The sequence below is a fragment of the Sinocyclocheilus rhinocerous genome, unplaced genomic scaffold, assembly GCF_001515625.1.
Source record: "Sinocyclocheilus rhinocerous isolate Xijiao unplaced genomic scaffold, SAMN03320098_v1.1 scaffold5693, whole genome shotgun sequence".
Taxonomy (NCBI): domain Eukaryota; kingdom Metazoa; phylum Chordata; class Actinopteri; order Cypriniformes; family Cyprinidae; genus Sinocyclocheilus; species Sinocyclocheilus rhinocerous.
In genome coordinates this window covers 71,197-85,658 of record NW_015670977.1, presented here as the reverse complement: position 1 = coordinate 85,658, position 14,462 = coordinate 71,197, and the positions used below count along the sequence as shown (strand labels likewise).

At 45.0% G+C, this 14,462-nt stretch overlaps 3 protein-coding genes across 6 annotated transcripts in view; 2 read left to right on the top strand and 1 right to left on the bottom strand.

Annotated features, from left to right (window-relative positions):
* Window positions 1–8,011, bottom strand: part of nup54 (nucleoporin 54) — a 9,447-nt gene extending 1,436 nt beyond the window's left edge. The window contains exons 1-9 of one of the 2 annotated variants that reach the window (XM_016546349.1): window positions 4,030–4,168; window positions 3,075–3,152; window positions 2,840–2,998; window positions 2,331–2,542; window positions 1,483–1,670; window positions 691–887; window positions 571–625; window positions 245–500; window positions 61–171 (exon numbers count right to left, since the gene is read on the bottom strand). In XM_016546349.1, coding sequence (XP_016401835.1) covers window positions 61–171; window positions 245–500; window positions 571–625; window positions 691–887; window positions 1,483–1,670; window positions 2,331–2,542; window positions 2,840–2,998; window positions 3,075–3,152; window positions 4,030–4,066 — 1,293 coding nt within the window. In that variant the 5' untranslated portion in view covers window positions 4,067–4,168. Of the gene's footprint in view, window positions 1–60; window positions 172–244; window positions 501–570; window positions 626–690; window positions 888–1,482; window positions 1,671–2,330; window positions 2,563–2,839; window positions 2,999–3,074; window positions 3,153–4,029; window positions 4,169–8,000 lie in introns of those variants that run through there. The other variant, XM_016546350.1, reaches the window with a different exon arrangement.
* A 721-nt stretch (window positions 8,012–8,732) lies between these two features.
* Window positions 8,733–10,896, top strand: dtwd2 (DTW domain containing 2). The gene is made up of 6 exons (XM_016546351.1): window positions 8,733–9,173; window positions 9,774–9,864; window positions 9,940–10,034; window positions 10,237–10,429; window positions 10,506–10,634; window positions 10,708–10,896. The coding sequence occupies exons 1-6, from the start codon at window positions 8,758–8,760 to the stop codon at window positions 10,876–10,878; spliced, it is 1,095 nt and encodes a 364-aa protein (XP_016401837.1). The 5' UTR covers window positions 8,733–8,757; the 3' UTR covers window positions 10,879–10,896.
* Window positions 10,897–11,234: 338 nt separating this feature from the next.
* On the top strand, window positions 11,235–14,462 carry stard4 (StAR related lipid transfer domain containing 4). 3 transcript variants are annotated; one of them, XM_016546352.1, is made up of 6 exons: window positions 11,235–11,314; window positions 11,570–11,662; window positions 11,759–11,808; window positions 12,052–12,178; window positions 12,327–12,441; window positions 13,893–14,462. In XM_016546352.1, the coding sequence occupies exons 2-6, from the start codon at window positions 11,570–11,572 to the stop codon at window positions 14,114–14,116; spliced, it is 609 nt and encodes a 202-aa protein (XP_016401838.1). In that variant the 5' UTR covers window positions 11,235–11,314; the 3' UTR covers window positions 14,117–14,462. The 3 variants fall into 3 exon arrangements, with proteins under 3 accessions (XP_016401838.1, XP_016401839.1, XP_016401841.1); XM_016546353.1 differs by having other exon boundaries at window positions 11,307–11,314; window positions 11,550–11,662; XM_016546355.1 differs by lacking the exons at window positions 11,235–11,314; window positions 11,570–11,662; window positions 11,759–11,808; window positions 12,052–12,178 and having other exon boundaries at window positions 12,185–12,638.

The following is a 14,462-nucleotide window of genomic DNA, read 5'->3' as shown; positions in this document are numbered from 1 at the left end:
CACTCACTCACACACACACACTCACTCACTCACACACACACACACGGTTCTGGTTCTTGCCTGTTTGATTTCTCTCAGCAGGTCGGCATCAACACGGTAACGCTCTTCTGAACGAACAGCTCCAAAATGATTCTGCATCCGAATCTGAGACATGAGTTCATTCAGTCGCCCCTGAAACACACACACACACACATTAAACACACACATTCACAGATGGTGGGTGTGTTTCAGCTGATGTTCACACCTTGAACTGTGTCGGTGCGTTGAGGTCTGATTGGATGGTTTCCAGCTGAACTCTCAGGTGTTCCTCATCCAGCTGAATGGCGTAACCGCTCTTCCTCTGAACTTCCTGTTTAATTAACACCTGGAACACACAGGAAAGAACAGACGGGAATAGAGAGTGTGTGTGCTGTACTGAAGGACATGCGGCGCTCGCGAGTGTGTGTATGAGAGAGTGTGAGTGCAGCTCTTTGAAGCCCACCATGGGGACCGGAATCAACCTGAGCAGAAAATCACAGCTGGTGAGCTCAGATCACACGAGCGTCTGACGAGCGATTAATGAAGACGCACTTCTCTGGGTCTGGATTGTCCACTTTGGCCTGTTCCCAGATGATGGGATCCACACCTGCACACAAACACACGTCAGCAGCGCTCCTCAGCGATATCGTGCAAGCGAGTGAACACACGTACCTGCGGGCGGGTTCTGCAGCAGCTGCTTGAGCTGCGCCGGGGTCAGTGCGGTGCGACTGACCGCCATGATCACACCCAGCTGCTGCAGCACAGACTTCACGTTCATCTGCTCCATGTAGCTGTAGAGCGTGGACGCCGGGACTCGCTTCGACGTGCCGTTAGGAGAGCGCTCCACCAGATAAATGATCATCTCCGCCCTGCACAAACACAAATGGATTTCAAGCAGAGTTCTTCACATCCGTGATCACGACTGGAGCCTAACTCTGCAGCACAGATCTGAAGAGTTCAGCCGTTATGATGCAGACAGCAGCAGCTCTCAGGCACTTTCAGTGAGATTCAGATTTATTTCAGGCTCACAGTCTGTAGATTCAGTTTTATGATGATCAAGTTTGTAATAGTTCTCCATTGCTGTGTCTCATTCTGAAGGCTGTGCTCTCCGGAGGTCATGTTTGCCGGCCACATACATCATCGAAGCTCCTCGTTTCAGAAAAGTAATAACGACTGACGAATGCGACCACCGGAGGCACAGCCTTTGAAAACAGACACGGCAAATGAGCCTCTCGCAAACCCTTTTCTTTCATAGTTTATGACCAATAATAAAGACAACATTTGGGAAAGTTTCCCAGGACCGGTGTGAATGAGCCGCTCAAGCAGTATGAATCAGACATTGGTGGGTTTTTTAATACGTGTCCCTCAGTTTGAGAACCATTGCTGTTCAGCACAACCTTAAATTGGCAAATGAGAAAATCACTGTATCTAAAATTAAAGAGTTTGGGCAGAGATGAGTCTCACTGATCGTCGGGTAATGCTCGCACTCCCTCCACGTTGACCGAAAGAGTCGGATTTCCTCCCAGAACCTTGTGCATCGATTCAACCAGCTGCTGCTGCTGAGAGCGAACGTCAGCTTCCTTCTTATTGAGAGCCAGAGCCACTAAACCATCCTCATCCTTCACATCCGGAACACAGCTGTAGCCCACCGCCTGAGAGATGGACAGAGAGAGAGAGAGAGAGATGGACAGAGAGAGAGAGACACAGATGGACAGAGAGAGCAAGAGAAAGAGAGGGACAGAGAGAGAGAGAGAGACACAGATGGACAGAGAGAGCAAGAGAAAGAGAGACAGATGGAGACAGATGGACAGAGAGAGAGAGAGAGAGAGAGACAGATGGAGACAGAGAGAGAGAGATGGATAGCAGGGTTATGAGAGAATCAACAGAACCAAACACTTTTTGCAATCATCAATATATAAAACATATATATTTTCACTCCAAAAGAGTGTGTGTATATATATATATAAAAGTGTATGTATGTGAGTGCGTGCATGTGTATATAAGTGTGTGTGTGAGTGCGTGCATGTGTATATAAGTGTGTGTGAGTGCGTGCATGTGTATATAAGTGTGTGTGAGTGCGTGCATGTGTATTGTGAGCGAGCGAGCGAGCTCATGGTCAGACCTTGAAGCGGCAGAAGTCTCCTGGCTCGTGCATGTGTATATAAGTGTGTGTGAGTGCGTGCATGTGTATATAAGTGTGTGTGAGTGCGTGCATGTGTATATAAGTGTGTGTGAGTGCGTGCATGTGTATATAAGTGTGTGTGAGTGCGTGCATGTGTATTGTGAGCGAGCGAGCGAGCTCATGGTCAGACCTTGAAGCGGCAGAAGGGGTTCTCCTGGCTGAACTCCACCGGCGGTGTGCTGCTGCTGTAGTAACCCTTCCCTACTCCCCAGAAGGCCTGCAGCTGGTTCCATCGGGCCAGAATTGAGTCGCGCTCGTCGTTGAGGACCGATGGAGCAGAGAGAGCGCTGGCTGTGTTAAAGAGCTGACTGGACTGAGACGCCTGCTGGTTAAACATGCCTCCTACAAACACACACACACACCTGGCTCATTCAGTGTTTGTTTCTGAACATGCTGCGTTTTCTATCTTAGTTCGGTTCGTCCAGTCATATATATATATATATATATACACACACTGCAAACACACTTGGATCTGCACTAGAACAACCGGTCTGAGATCGTCTGAATCAGGTGTTTTAGGCCCAACTGAAAATTAACTTTTTATTCTCATAATTCATAATGGTAAATGTGTTACATAAATCCATAAGAAGAAGAAAATAGTGCCTGTTTCAGTGTGATGCGGTCGCTTGCCGGTCTCACCTTGTTGGTTCTGAGCGGGCTGGATCCCACCGAATCCTCCGAAGCCCAGTCCAGTGCTGCCCAGAGCGCCGCCGAAGCCCATCCCCGCCGGTGCGCTGGAGCCCAGACCTGACGAGAAGCCGAAGCCCTTATTCTGAGTGTTTCCAAAGAGACTGGCACCTGCAGAGAGTCAAACACTTCCTGTCAGACGCGCTCACACAAACACAGCTTAGCTCAGACCGGATCAAAGCTCTACCTGTGTTTGACGGCGTGGAGAAATTGAAGTTGGTGCCGGCGCCGGCGGAGGAGGTGGAGCCGAACCCCCCGAACGCACCTGCAGCACACACACACACGAGAGGAAGACAGGACAGACGTGGACACACACCAGAGATGAACATGAGCTGATGGACAGAGCGGGATTCACACGACCGGAGCGTCACGGACTAAACACACGAATGAGCGCGCGATGCGAGCTGATCATGAGTGACGTGACCTCCGACCTCTCAGACTACCTGCTCCGAGACTACTGCCAAAACTGAACACAGGGGCCGCGGGGCCCAGACCAAACCCCCCAAAACTAACGGGCGCGACGGGGCCACTGCTCTGGGCCAGAGAGCCGAATCCTGACGCGCAGGAGACACACACACACACTCACACACACACACACAAACGGGCAAGAGTTAGAAACACCTGCAGTGTGTTAGAGACACTGGAGACTGCACTCACACTCACTCTCTCTCTCGCACACACACACACACTCTCTCTCTCTCTCTCTCACACACACACACACACTCGCGCTCACAGATCCGAAGCCCGTGCCAGAAAGGCCTGTAACCATGACAACAGTCTCTCTATAAAGCTGAGGATCTGAGGGAATGTCGGGAGCGCGCATGTGACGGTAATGATGTCTTAATTAACATGAATAATGAGAGTTTGGCTGGCGCGCTGTTTGTTGTTGAAGCGCCGAAACCAAACGAGGTGGAGAAGCAGCCTGGAGTGCCTTCATCATCATCATCATCATCATCAAACACACACACGACTGATGAGTGAACAAACAAACACACAAGCGTCAGCCTCGCGCAGCTGCTCCGATCACTCGACGCGAATCCGGTTTCGAGTGATTTGTTATGTTCCTGAATATATTTTACAGCTTTTCATATTAAACTACTAATGTTTATCGGGATTGAGTAACAGAGTTTAATTCAACTCACTCGCGTTGCTGGACGCGCCGCCGAAGTTGAACGCCATGTTTCCGGTCCCGCCGCGATACAGTCCGACCGGAAACAGTTACTACGAACAAGTGGTTCCTACGTGCAGCTCATGTCACACACTCCTCCTATACATGAAATAAATCACTATGATGACTGAGAAATAAAGCCTCGCCAAGCCTTTACTTTACTTTACTACCAAACTAATGCAGGAAGAGCTCAATAAAACCTCTGTGAACTGATGTCAATGTGTTTGCAGCCATGTTTGCTCTAGTAAAGAAAACTAACCGCACCATATTTAACTCATCACCATTTAAACATGTCAGAGTTTTAATACTTGAAACGGTCGTCATTGATAATCCTGTGTATTTTCTACAAACCTTAACAAGCAAATCAAAATCAACACGTCTTTGAAAATAATATCGACAATTATTTAAAGGGGTCACATGCTTTTTTAAAGATCCTTATTTTGTGTATTTGGTGTAACAGAATATGTTGACATGCTTTAATGTTCAAAAAACACATTATTTTTCAAATACTGTACATTATTGTAGGTCCTCTATGCCCCGCCTCTCTCAAACACTTAGTTTTCTACAAAGTCCCTCCTTCCGACAAGCGCAGCCTGCTCTGATTGGCCAGCTGACCCAATGCATTGTGATTGGCCAAACACCGCAAGCACTCATCGGAAATGTAACACCCCTTACCATAATCGCGAGCTTCATCTTTCAAAATAAATGTAAAGACAGAGCCAGACAGTGTGACAGACACAGTGATGAAGCTGGTATGTGTTTGCAGTACACAAGCCACGGTTAAGACAGCTGACGTGCTATGATTTCTGACACCCAGCTCACTCTCCTGTGATGTGACCCTGTTCCACACACACACACACACACACGACGCGTTACTCTGCGCTGCGCAAAACTCCGCATTTGAACAGTCAATAGCAAATACTTAAACTAGTAACAAAACATACTTACAGTCGCTGATTCAGAAGCGCCAGATTGTCATAGCAAAGTCGGAATTGACCCCTTTTTTTTATTATTAGAAATAGCCTTTGTGCACAGCCAGCCTTGTACTCTTCAGAATCAGAATGAGAATCAGAAAGAGCTTTATTGCCAAGTATGTTTGCACATACAAGGAATTTGTTATAGTGTCACAAGCTTCCAGTACACGGAGACAACAACAACACACAGATAATAACATTAACATTAATTTGTGCACAGCCTACATTACAATCTGTCCTGGTTGAAGTGTAGCCTAAATGTAATTGGTCAAATCGGTGTTGTTTTGAGCAAATAAATTGCATCCGCAATGAAAAACAAGCGTTCTAGCGTGAAAATGCTTGGGAACTAATGTGATCAGAACCAAAGTTTACAGGACTGCGTTCTCTGGAATCCTCTCAAGCAGTGGACTTCTACGTTCCGATTGGTTGCTGCCAGATGCCGCCGAACCGCGTCATAGCTCATTACCATAAAGTTGACCTGATTTCAACTCTCCTGGACGCCCTCAACGTCCAAGTCGCTATAGTGATGTAGATATGTGGGGCGTGTTAGAACGAAGCGTTTTAGGTAGGTGTGGCTGACTCTTAACTTTTATAAAGAATATCTCTTTGGATTTGAGACTTTAGTCTTTGCAACTTTACAGATCTTCTTTATGCACCAAGAGCTTGTAACACTCCAAAGAGAAAGGAACAATTGAAATCGCATCATATGACCCCTTTAATAAAAAGTTTATTAAGAGTGCACTGCATTACAAAAGAAGCAGAAACACAACAGCCGAGCTGCTCCTCGACCTGAACAACAACAGAAACATCTGGGATCAGATCTCATTATAATATCGATGCAGACCTGTGGTGACAGGGACGTTTTATGAGTGAACACCACAGGTTATGGCAGGCCTTTGCGCTTCATCTGCGTTCTCTTCTTCATCTGCGTGAGTCTGAACTGCTTCTGTGTGTCTGTGGGCTCGGCTGGAGTCCAGAACACCTCCTGCTGCTCTCTGCGCTTCTCCTTCTGTCTGATCATCCGCCGGCGCTGAACAAACAAACAAACATCATCAAGTGAAGGAGAGCCTGAGCTCTTCAGGAGACAGCGAGGCGTGGAGAAGATCTGCCAGAACACCACGGTTAATCACGCAACACAAACATGTTCAGTAGCTTGAGCAGTGAGCGGAAACAGAAGCTAAACCTGCAGAAAGAATCACATCAGTATCGTTGTTATTCTGATTCTCAGCACCAGTGATCTTTAATAATGGAGCGTGAGCAATGAAAGAGAATCAAACACAGCGAGCTGAGAATGCATTACTACATCTGTGACCCTGGAGCACAAAACCAGTCTTAAGAGTCAATTTTGTAAAATAGAGATGTATGCATCATCTGAAAGCTGAATAAATGAGCTTTCCATTGATGTATGGTTTGTTAGGATAGAACAATATTTGAAAATCTGGAATCTGAGGGTGCAAAAAAATCTAAATATTGAGAAAATCATCTTTAAAGTTGTTCAAATGAAGTTCTTAGCAATGCATATTACTAATCAAAAATGAAGTTTTAATATATTGATAGTAGGAAATTTACAAAATATCTTCATGGAACACGATCTTACTTAATATCCTAATGATTTTTGGCATAAAAGAAAAATCAATAATTTTAGCGATGCATATTACTAATCAAAAATTAAGTTTTGATATATTTACAGTAGGGAATGTACAAACTATCTTCATGGAACATGATCTTTACTTAATATCCTAATGACTTTTGGCATAAAAGAAAAATGGATAATTTTGACCCATACAATGTATTGTTGGCTATTGCTACAAATATACCCCAGCGACTTAACACTGCTTTTGTGCTGCAGGGTCACATATTTAAGCTGTTATGTGCACATTATTCAGTCGTTCTGCAATATTAATATAGATTATTAGCTGAGATGAAAGCAGCAAAAACTGAAAGAGGATTTAATGTTGAGATGAACCTGAGTGAAGAGCTCCTTCAGCAGCGCGTAATGCGGCTCCTTGTCAAATTTCTACGAAACGACAGACAAACATCATCTTCATCATCTTCATCATCAGATCCGCAAGCGTGCTCCAGTCACCGGAAGGACAGCAGCGGTCTGCAGCCTTTCAGACAGTTTCCGGTCATCTTCAGCTCAGCCAGAGTGTGAACTACAAACACAAAATTAACTTCCAGACTCATAATCGTTCAACTGAAACAAGAGTTTAGTGTACGATGAAAACATTCGGTCATTTCAGAACTCAAAACTTTCTCCTCAGTCCAAACAGAGTCTATAAACGGCAAAAACAGCCAGCGCAGAACTCATTACTGTGACATTATAGCCATGAGCTCATTAACATAATCATGCAGCAAGCTGAGCCAATCACAACAGAGCTCATTAACATACACAAATCCTAAACGTTCAGCTGTTTAAAGGGTCATGAAACCCCCGTTTCAGCACTGGTTGGTTAGTCACACACAACACACACACACAGCTTCAGTTTAATTTCGCTCCCATCCAGTTAAAAACACAAATAAATGCACAGCCATTTGCACTCTGCATGGAAAACATATATATGAACGCGCTGTTGCACCTCTGAGAACTTTTAAAGCTTATTCTGCGGCGTTTATATAAGCCTTTTGACGGTTGTGTCACAGAGCTGTAAAAACGGTCATGCTCACCAAGTGAATGAATCACGTTTGTGCTGCACTCTTATTACAAAGCAAAAACAAACACTCTTCTTCGATCCATGAACGTTTCTCTCAGTTAATGTGCTCGATGTCATCTCACAGACTGAAGCGTCTGTCACAGCAAATCAACACATGCTGCTGTGAATAATTAAGCCCTCAGAAAAAGTAGTCTGGGGTTTCATGACCCTTTAATGAAGAGAGAGAGGAACGAAGAACGACTGCGTTTGATTCACGTAACATGAGCAGACGAGTCTTATCATCTAATATTATAAACGTGACTAACACACAGACACACTACACACACACACTCTCACAGACACACTCACTCACACTCAGACACACTCACACTCAGTAGACACACACACACATTCACAGACACACTCACACAGAGTAGACACACACACACTCTCACACAAACACACACTCACTCACAGACACACTCTCACACACACACACACACTCACTCACTCACACAGACACACTCACACTCACACTCTCACACACACACACAGACACACTCATTCACTCACACAGACACACTCATTCACTCACACAGACACACTCATTCACTCACACAGACACACTCATTCACTCACACAGACACACTCATTCACTCACACAGACACACTCATTCACTCACACAGACACACTCATTCACTCACACAGACACACTCATTCACTCACACAGACACACTCATTCACTCACACAGACACACTCATTCACTCACACAGACACACTCATTCACTCACACAGACACATTCTCACACACACACACACGCACTCTCTCACACAAGCACACACTCACTCTCTCACACACACACTCTCTCACACACACACTCTCTCTCTCTCTCTCTCACACAAACACACACAGAGACACACACACTCTCTCACACTCACACACACACACACACACACACACACACACACACGTGATCTTCATGCAGATGTGTGAGCTTCTATATTGGACATGGTTCGCATGTAGTCAGTATATCATCACAGGTTGTGTATATTCTGTGCGGGGTTTACCGGGCTGACGGGCGGCGGGAAGCTGATGATGTTCGTCTCAGAGTTTCCTCTCGCTTCTTTATTCTCCGGCGTAAATGTCACTGTCTTCGTTTTTCTCCCGGTCTGTGGCGTTTTGTTCCCGTTTAATTTCGCTCGTTTCGTCTTGATTTGTGCTGGTCGCTCCGTTGCATGTTTCCCTCCGCGCGCCGCCATCTTTCTCTCACACGTCACCGGAAGCGGAAACGGTCTCATCAAACAAGCAAGTGATACACCGAAGGGATATGAAACAATGACCTCACAGTTTAATAAAGATGCAGTAGAAGAAATGAACGAGGATGATGACGAAGACGAAGAAGAAACGAGGGAGAGAGAGGAAGATGATGGCGATGATGAAGGGTTTTCAGTGCTGTCGGAGCTACCCGTAGAGAAGAGCGAGAGACGCCCGACCTGCCGCCGATGCTGGCCCCATGAGTTGGTGTGTATTCAGGTTTAAGTCGCCACCAATATAGAAAAACGTACACACACACACACACAGGTTTGTTTTTCTGAAAAGTGGGGACTCTCCATAGGCGTAATGGTTTTTCTACTGTACAGACCGTATATTCTATTGGCCTACACCAACCCTACCCCTAAACCTACCCCTCACAGGAAACTTTGTGCTATTTCAGATTTTCAATACACTCCATTCTGTGTGATTTATAAGCGTTTTGAAAAGTGGGGACATGGGGTAATGTCCTGAAAATTCACCTTCTCCTTGTAATACCTATGTCATACCCTTGTCATTATACAAATTTACACACACACACGCTCGCACTCACACACACGCACTCACACACACAAATCAAAAGCGAGAAACTGTAATAACAGCAGCATAAACAGATTTGACTAGTTTCACTGCGGTGTGTGTTTGTGTTTGTGTTTGCATTGAACTGAAGTGAGTTTAATCATTTAAATGCGAGATTCACTGTTGAAATTGCAATGATTCACATTGATCACATCCAGAATCAGATCTTCTCCGTGTGTCCGATGCCTCGCTGAACCGTGTGTTTTGTGTCTCGGCAGTCGTCCGCTGAAGGTGTGTCTGTGTCCGTATCTCCCGCCGTGTCCTCTAGACGTCTCCACGTGTCTCTACATCGTGCAGCATCCGGCTGAGGTTTGTGTCCGATCATCTCAAAGCTGCGTGCTGCGTTCCTGCCGCCGTCAGATGACTGATTTCTTCTTTCTGCAGGAGAGTCGGGTTCTGCGCACGGTTCCGCTCCTGGCAGCGTGTCTCCCGCCGGGAAAGTGCCGTGTTTTCATCGGGAGGCGTTTCTCTGAAGAGAGGTGAGTGGCGTGAGCGCGTGGTGAAGCGTCTGCGTGTGTTGCCATGGCCTTCACGTGTGTGTGTGTGTGTGTGTGTGTGTGTGTGTGTCAGGTAGTGTGAGTGTGAGTGCGTGTGCGTGCATGTGTGTGTGTGTGTGTGCGTGTGTGTGTGTGGTGTGTGTGTGTGTGTGTGTGTGTGTGTGTGTGTGTGTGTGTGTGTCAGGTATCCGGAGCTGGCGGCTGTGTGTAAAGACGCTCACACGCTGCTGCTGTATCCCGGAGCCGCTGCAGAGAATCTGGAGGATCTGAGCACTGATTTCACCTCGACGGCCCACAGCGTGATCCTGATCGACGGCACCTGGAGTCAGGCTAAAGACATGTTCCTGAGGAACGCACTGCTGCGGCTGCCCAGACAGGTGCGTGCACTGAAGCAGCGCTGAGATCTGTCATACAGTAATATTTAGGCAGTGTTGTGCTGATGGTTTTCCGCAGGTGCAGCTCCGCAGCGCCCCCTCCAGTCAGTACGTGATCCGCACGCAGCCCACCAACATGTGTGTGTCGACGCTGGAGTGTGCAGCCGCTGCGCTCTCCATCATGGAGAAGAACCACAGCATTCAGGAGGTCGGTGTTCAGAACAGGGTTATGAGTCTGTGTGATGGATCTGATGCTGATGAGCCCTTGGTGTTTCTCGCAGGTTCTTCTCAAACCTCTTCAGGCTCTGTGCTCCTTCCAGCTGCAACACGGCGCTCAGATCCACCACAGCAAAGAGCATCTCATCAAAAACGGACAGTACAACAAGATCATGCCCAAAAACAAGCGCAAGATTCGCCGGATGCAGAAACTCCTCACCAACCAGAATATATGAGACGACAGCATCTTTTTCAGATTCTTCTGCAGCACTGAGATTCAGTCTTTTGTAGTTTTACAAATTCAGAGCAATATTGACATGAGCCTTCCATGTGGATGAAGCTTCATCTGTTCGTTCTATTGTAATGTGTTTATTTGAATGACTGATTTTATTCTTGTTTGCTGAATTAAAGCGATTGATGTGTGACTGTTTTGCGCCCTCTGGTGTCTGAATACTGCAACGTCGCTGAGAAACTAACCGAATAACATCAGAGAGTTAAATAGCCAATCAGCTCGCGACTCTGAGCGCCTCTAGCTGCGCTTGACCAATCAAATGAGGGCAAATACATTTAAGGCGGAATCGACGCTTCCGATTGGCTTTCCAGCGTAATGACATCGCTCTTAAAAGAGAAATCAACACGTGATGAAACACTAGAATCACCTTCATCGACACGGTACGACATGATCATATTTACTATTGCTTGTGTTCTCAGTTTGATCAGCCGTTTGTGATTTTAGATGCTTTCTGATCATTTGTAAATCGCTTAAGAATAATTCTTGAGTGCATTTAAAGTGATTTTATATAGTTTGCACTCAGCTAGACGGTTATTGCATTAATAATCATTTATGCTATAATGTACGTGTTCATAAATGACGAAGTTTATTATGTTAATAACATGGTAATTCCAGTTCTCACGGCTGTGCTTCAGATGTTTCCACGCGTCAGTTCCGCGGAGCTGCAGCAGACTCTCGGGTCGCTTCACAGTCTGAATGAATCGCAGTGGAGCATCGCGAAGAAATCAGTCAGTTCGGTTTAAATGAGTCGACTCAGTCCCGTTTAGACGGAATCGTGTCTAACAGCTGTAATCTCGTCGGTTCTTCTGCTCTGGCTCTTTCAGAAGGGTGTGACCGTCTGGAGGAGACCTTCGCAGGAGTTCAGCGGCTTTCTGTGAGTTTAAACCCGCTCTAAACCAGGCTAGTTAGTAATGCACAAACTACTTGAACTAGTCTTTAAAGTTAGTTATCTAATTTTCTCTTAAAGGTTGGTCATCACTTTTTAAATTATAGTAGGTTGGTCTAATTTGAATGTGAGAAGTGAGACTAATTACCACTTGCTGACTGCTAGTTAGTCAAACTAGTTCTTAAAGGCAGTCTTCTCATTGTGAGTGAGTTTAAGCGCCTGCTCCTGCAGATATAAAGCTGAAGGAAGCGTAGCAGAGAATCCTCAGCGGATCATGGACCACATCCGGCCCGGGGCCTGCAGACTGCACTGGGACAGCATGATCACTTCTCTGGAGATCCTGCAGACGCTAGACCAGGTGAACATCGTTAATGTGAATGCTCAGTGATCTACAATCTCTGATTAGACCGAACTGAAGTGTGTTTAGGGTTAAGAGTATAAAGTCCTCTCCGTCTGTGACACCAGTGTTGATGTGCACATGATAATAACTGCTGTGTGTTGTTCAGGGCTGTTGTGTTGTGAGGTACACCACCGCAGGGCAGCTGTGGAACATCATCTCTCCGAGAGAGTTTGTGGATTTCTCCTGCACCAGCGAGTATCAGCGTGGCCTGCTGTCCTGCGGTCAGTCGCTCTGAAAACAGTCGCTCTTTCTGTGCTAGATCAGCTGTTTAGCTGGAGTGAAGCCACTGGAGGACAGACCACGACACCTCTGGTTATCATCTGCTGCTGTGAGCTGGCGGATCTGGGGCCGGATCATTTCAGAAAGAGAATCTTAAGAACCGGTCACACTTCATATTTCCTTCCATTGACTTCAGCTCGTAAGCAGCGAATGCACTGCGTTCCAAAGATCACGTTTGCTGAACTCTGACCTGTGACATGATATCGCATGAATCCGTGTGACCTCGCAGCTGAATTAATGATTGGAGCGTCGCAGTAAAGTCAAGTAGATCACATACACAGCTGCGTAGATTTACTTACAAACTGTAGTCCGTTACTGATTACTGGACGAAAGTTGTAGTCCGTAACATAATCATCACATCACACATTTTAGGTAATATAATTATACTACTTATTGATTACTTTTGACCATTTCTCACATTGATTTAAATAATATAATCTTGTACCATATTGATATTAAAAATACAAAGAGTAAGAAAAAATATTCGGTTCGTTGTAATTAACGTTAAATAATATAATCTTGTACCATATTGATATAAAAATACAAAGAGTAAGAAAAAATATTCGGATCGTTGTAATTAACAAAGTGCATTACATTATAAAGGTTTCCCAAACGGGTTCATAAAGGAACTGCAGGGGGTTCGTGAGTTTAATGAAAAGCTAATAATTAATTAAATGATAAAAAATATAAAAGTAAAATAAATCATTTTAAAATAACATAAATCAAAATATAAACATTTTATTTCTTTACCTGCATGTCATGTGACCGTGAACACGTGATTCTGAATAATTACAATATTTATATTAAATCTCAGGTACTTCAAGTAAATATATTAGCTGAAAGCAGTTTGGGAATCCCTGCATCACATGGAAGAAAGAAATAACATGAATGTGTGCGTTAGAAAGACAAAACTGTTCCAATAACTCACGGAGTGATAACTCAAATAAAGAGTGTGTTCATCAGTAGTTGATGCGGTGTTGAAATATCGAGAACACACTTCTTAAAGCTGAAAGTATTTCTGTGAATCCAGAGCTCAGATGCTGTATACTCACCGGACTCATGATCTCTGTGTGAAACTGAAGACTTTCTGAATGTATATAAGCCTAGGATAACTTAGGAACATTTAAAAGAGGAATTAGAGTGAATCAATAAATTATGAACAATTTATTGCTATTGTGTGATTAATATGTAATCATGTAATCAATAAAAAGTAACTAGTCTGATTACAAGTACTTAATTTTTGGAATCTGATGATGTAATCCAGACGAGTTACTCCGCAGCTCTGATAACATGTTTTTACATGTCTGGTGCATTGTGTGTAGACGTCGGATTAGGACGGTCGGCGTGTTGCGTGTGCGGTCTGTAACGTGTTGCGTGTGCTGGTGTTGTTCAGGTGTGAGCGTGGAGCATGACGAGCAGAGAGCAGGCCTGGTTCGAGGATTCAATCATCCGTGTGGCTGGTTCTGTGTGCCGGCGCAGGACTCGGATCTCAGCGTGCTGACCGGATACATCCAGACGGAGCTGAGGGGCATGCTGCCGCAGCCGGCGGTGGACACAGCTATGGCCAGCGGTCTGCTCCACTTCTACAGTGACCTGAGACGAGCGCTGAACACTTAGTGTTTCATCTGATGAACTCTAACGAGCCCGCTCTGGTGCTCCTCACATACAGGGTTTTGTAAATAATCGTCACCACGGCACGTTCATTTATTATTGCACGTTTTGTTTTGTTTGTTTGCTTTTGGTTTAATGTGATTAACCAGTGTAATTGTTTTTCATAAAATTGTAAACGTTGATATAGTTTTTTTTTAATCTTAAATTTCTCTTATTCTTTATCATTATTTATCTCTCTTTGTAACAGTTGGACAGATTCATTTGTGTGTTTATTGTCCTCATATGCAAGAAATACTCATAAGTTACAGCATAAAGTAGGTGGGTTTTATTCTTATTAAATTAAGACACAGTA

Excerpts from the sequence above, each read along its gene's own strand:
- dtwd2 (XM_016546351.1), top strand. The coding sequence starts at position 8,758 with ATGATGTTCGTCTCAGAGTTTCCTCTCGCTTCTTTATTCTCCGGCGTA. Across the intron at positions 10,035-10,236 it reads AGGCGTTTCTCTGAAGAGAG|GTATCCGGAGCTGGCGGCTG; the intron begins GTGAGTGGCGTG and ends TGTGTGTGTCAG. Across the intron at positions 10,430-10,505 it reads TGCTGCGGCTGCCCAGACAG|GTGCAGCTCCGCAGCGCCCC; the intron begins GTGCGTGCACTG and ends GGTTTTCCGCAG.
- stard4 (XM_016546352.1), top strand. The coding sequence starts at position 11,570 with ATGTTTCCACGCGTCAGTTCCGCGGAGCTGCAGCAGACTCTCGGGTCG. Across the intron at positions 11,809-12,051 it reads CAGGAGTTCAGCGGCTTTCT|ATATAAAGCTGAAGGAAGCG; the intron begins GTGAGTTTAAAC and ends CTGCTCCTGCAG. Across the intron at positions 12,179-12,326 it reads TCCTGCAGACGCTAGACCAG|GGCTGTTGTGTTGTGAGGTA; the intron begins GTGAACATCGTT and ends TGTGTTGTTCAG.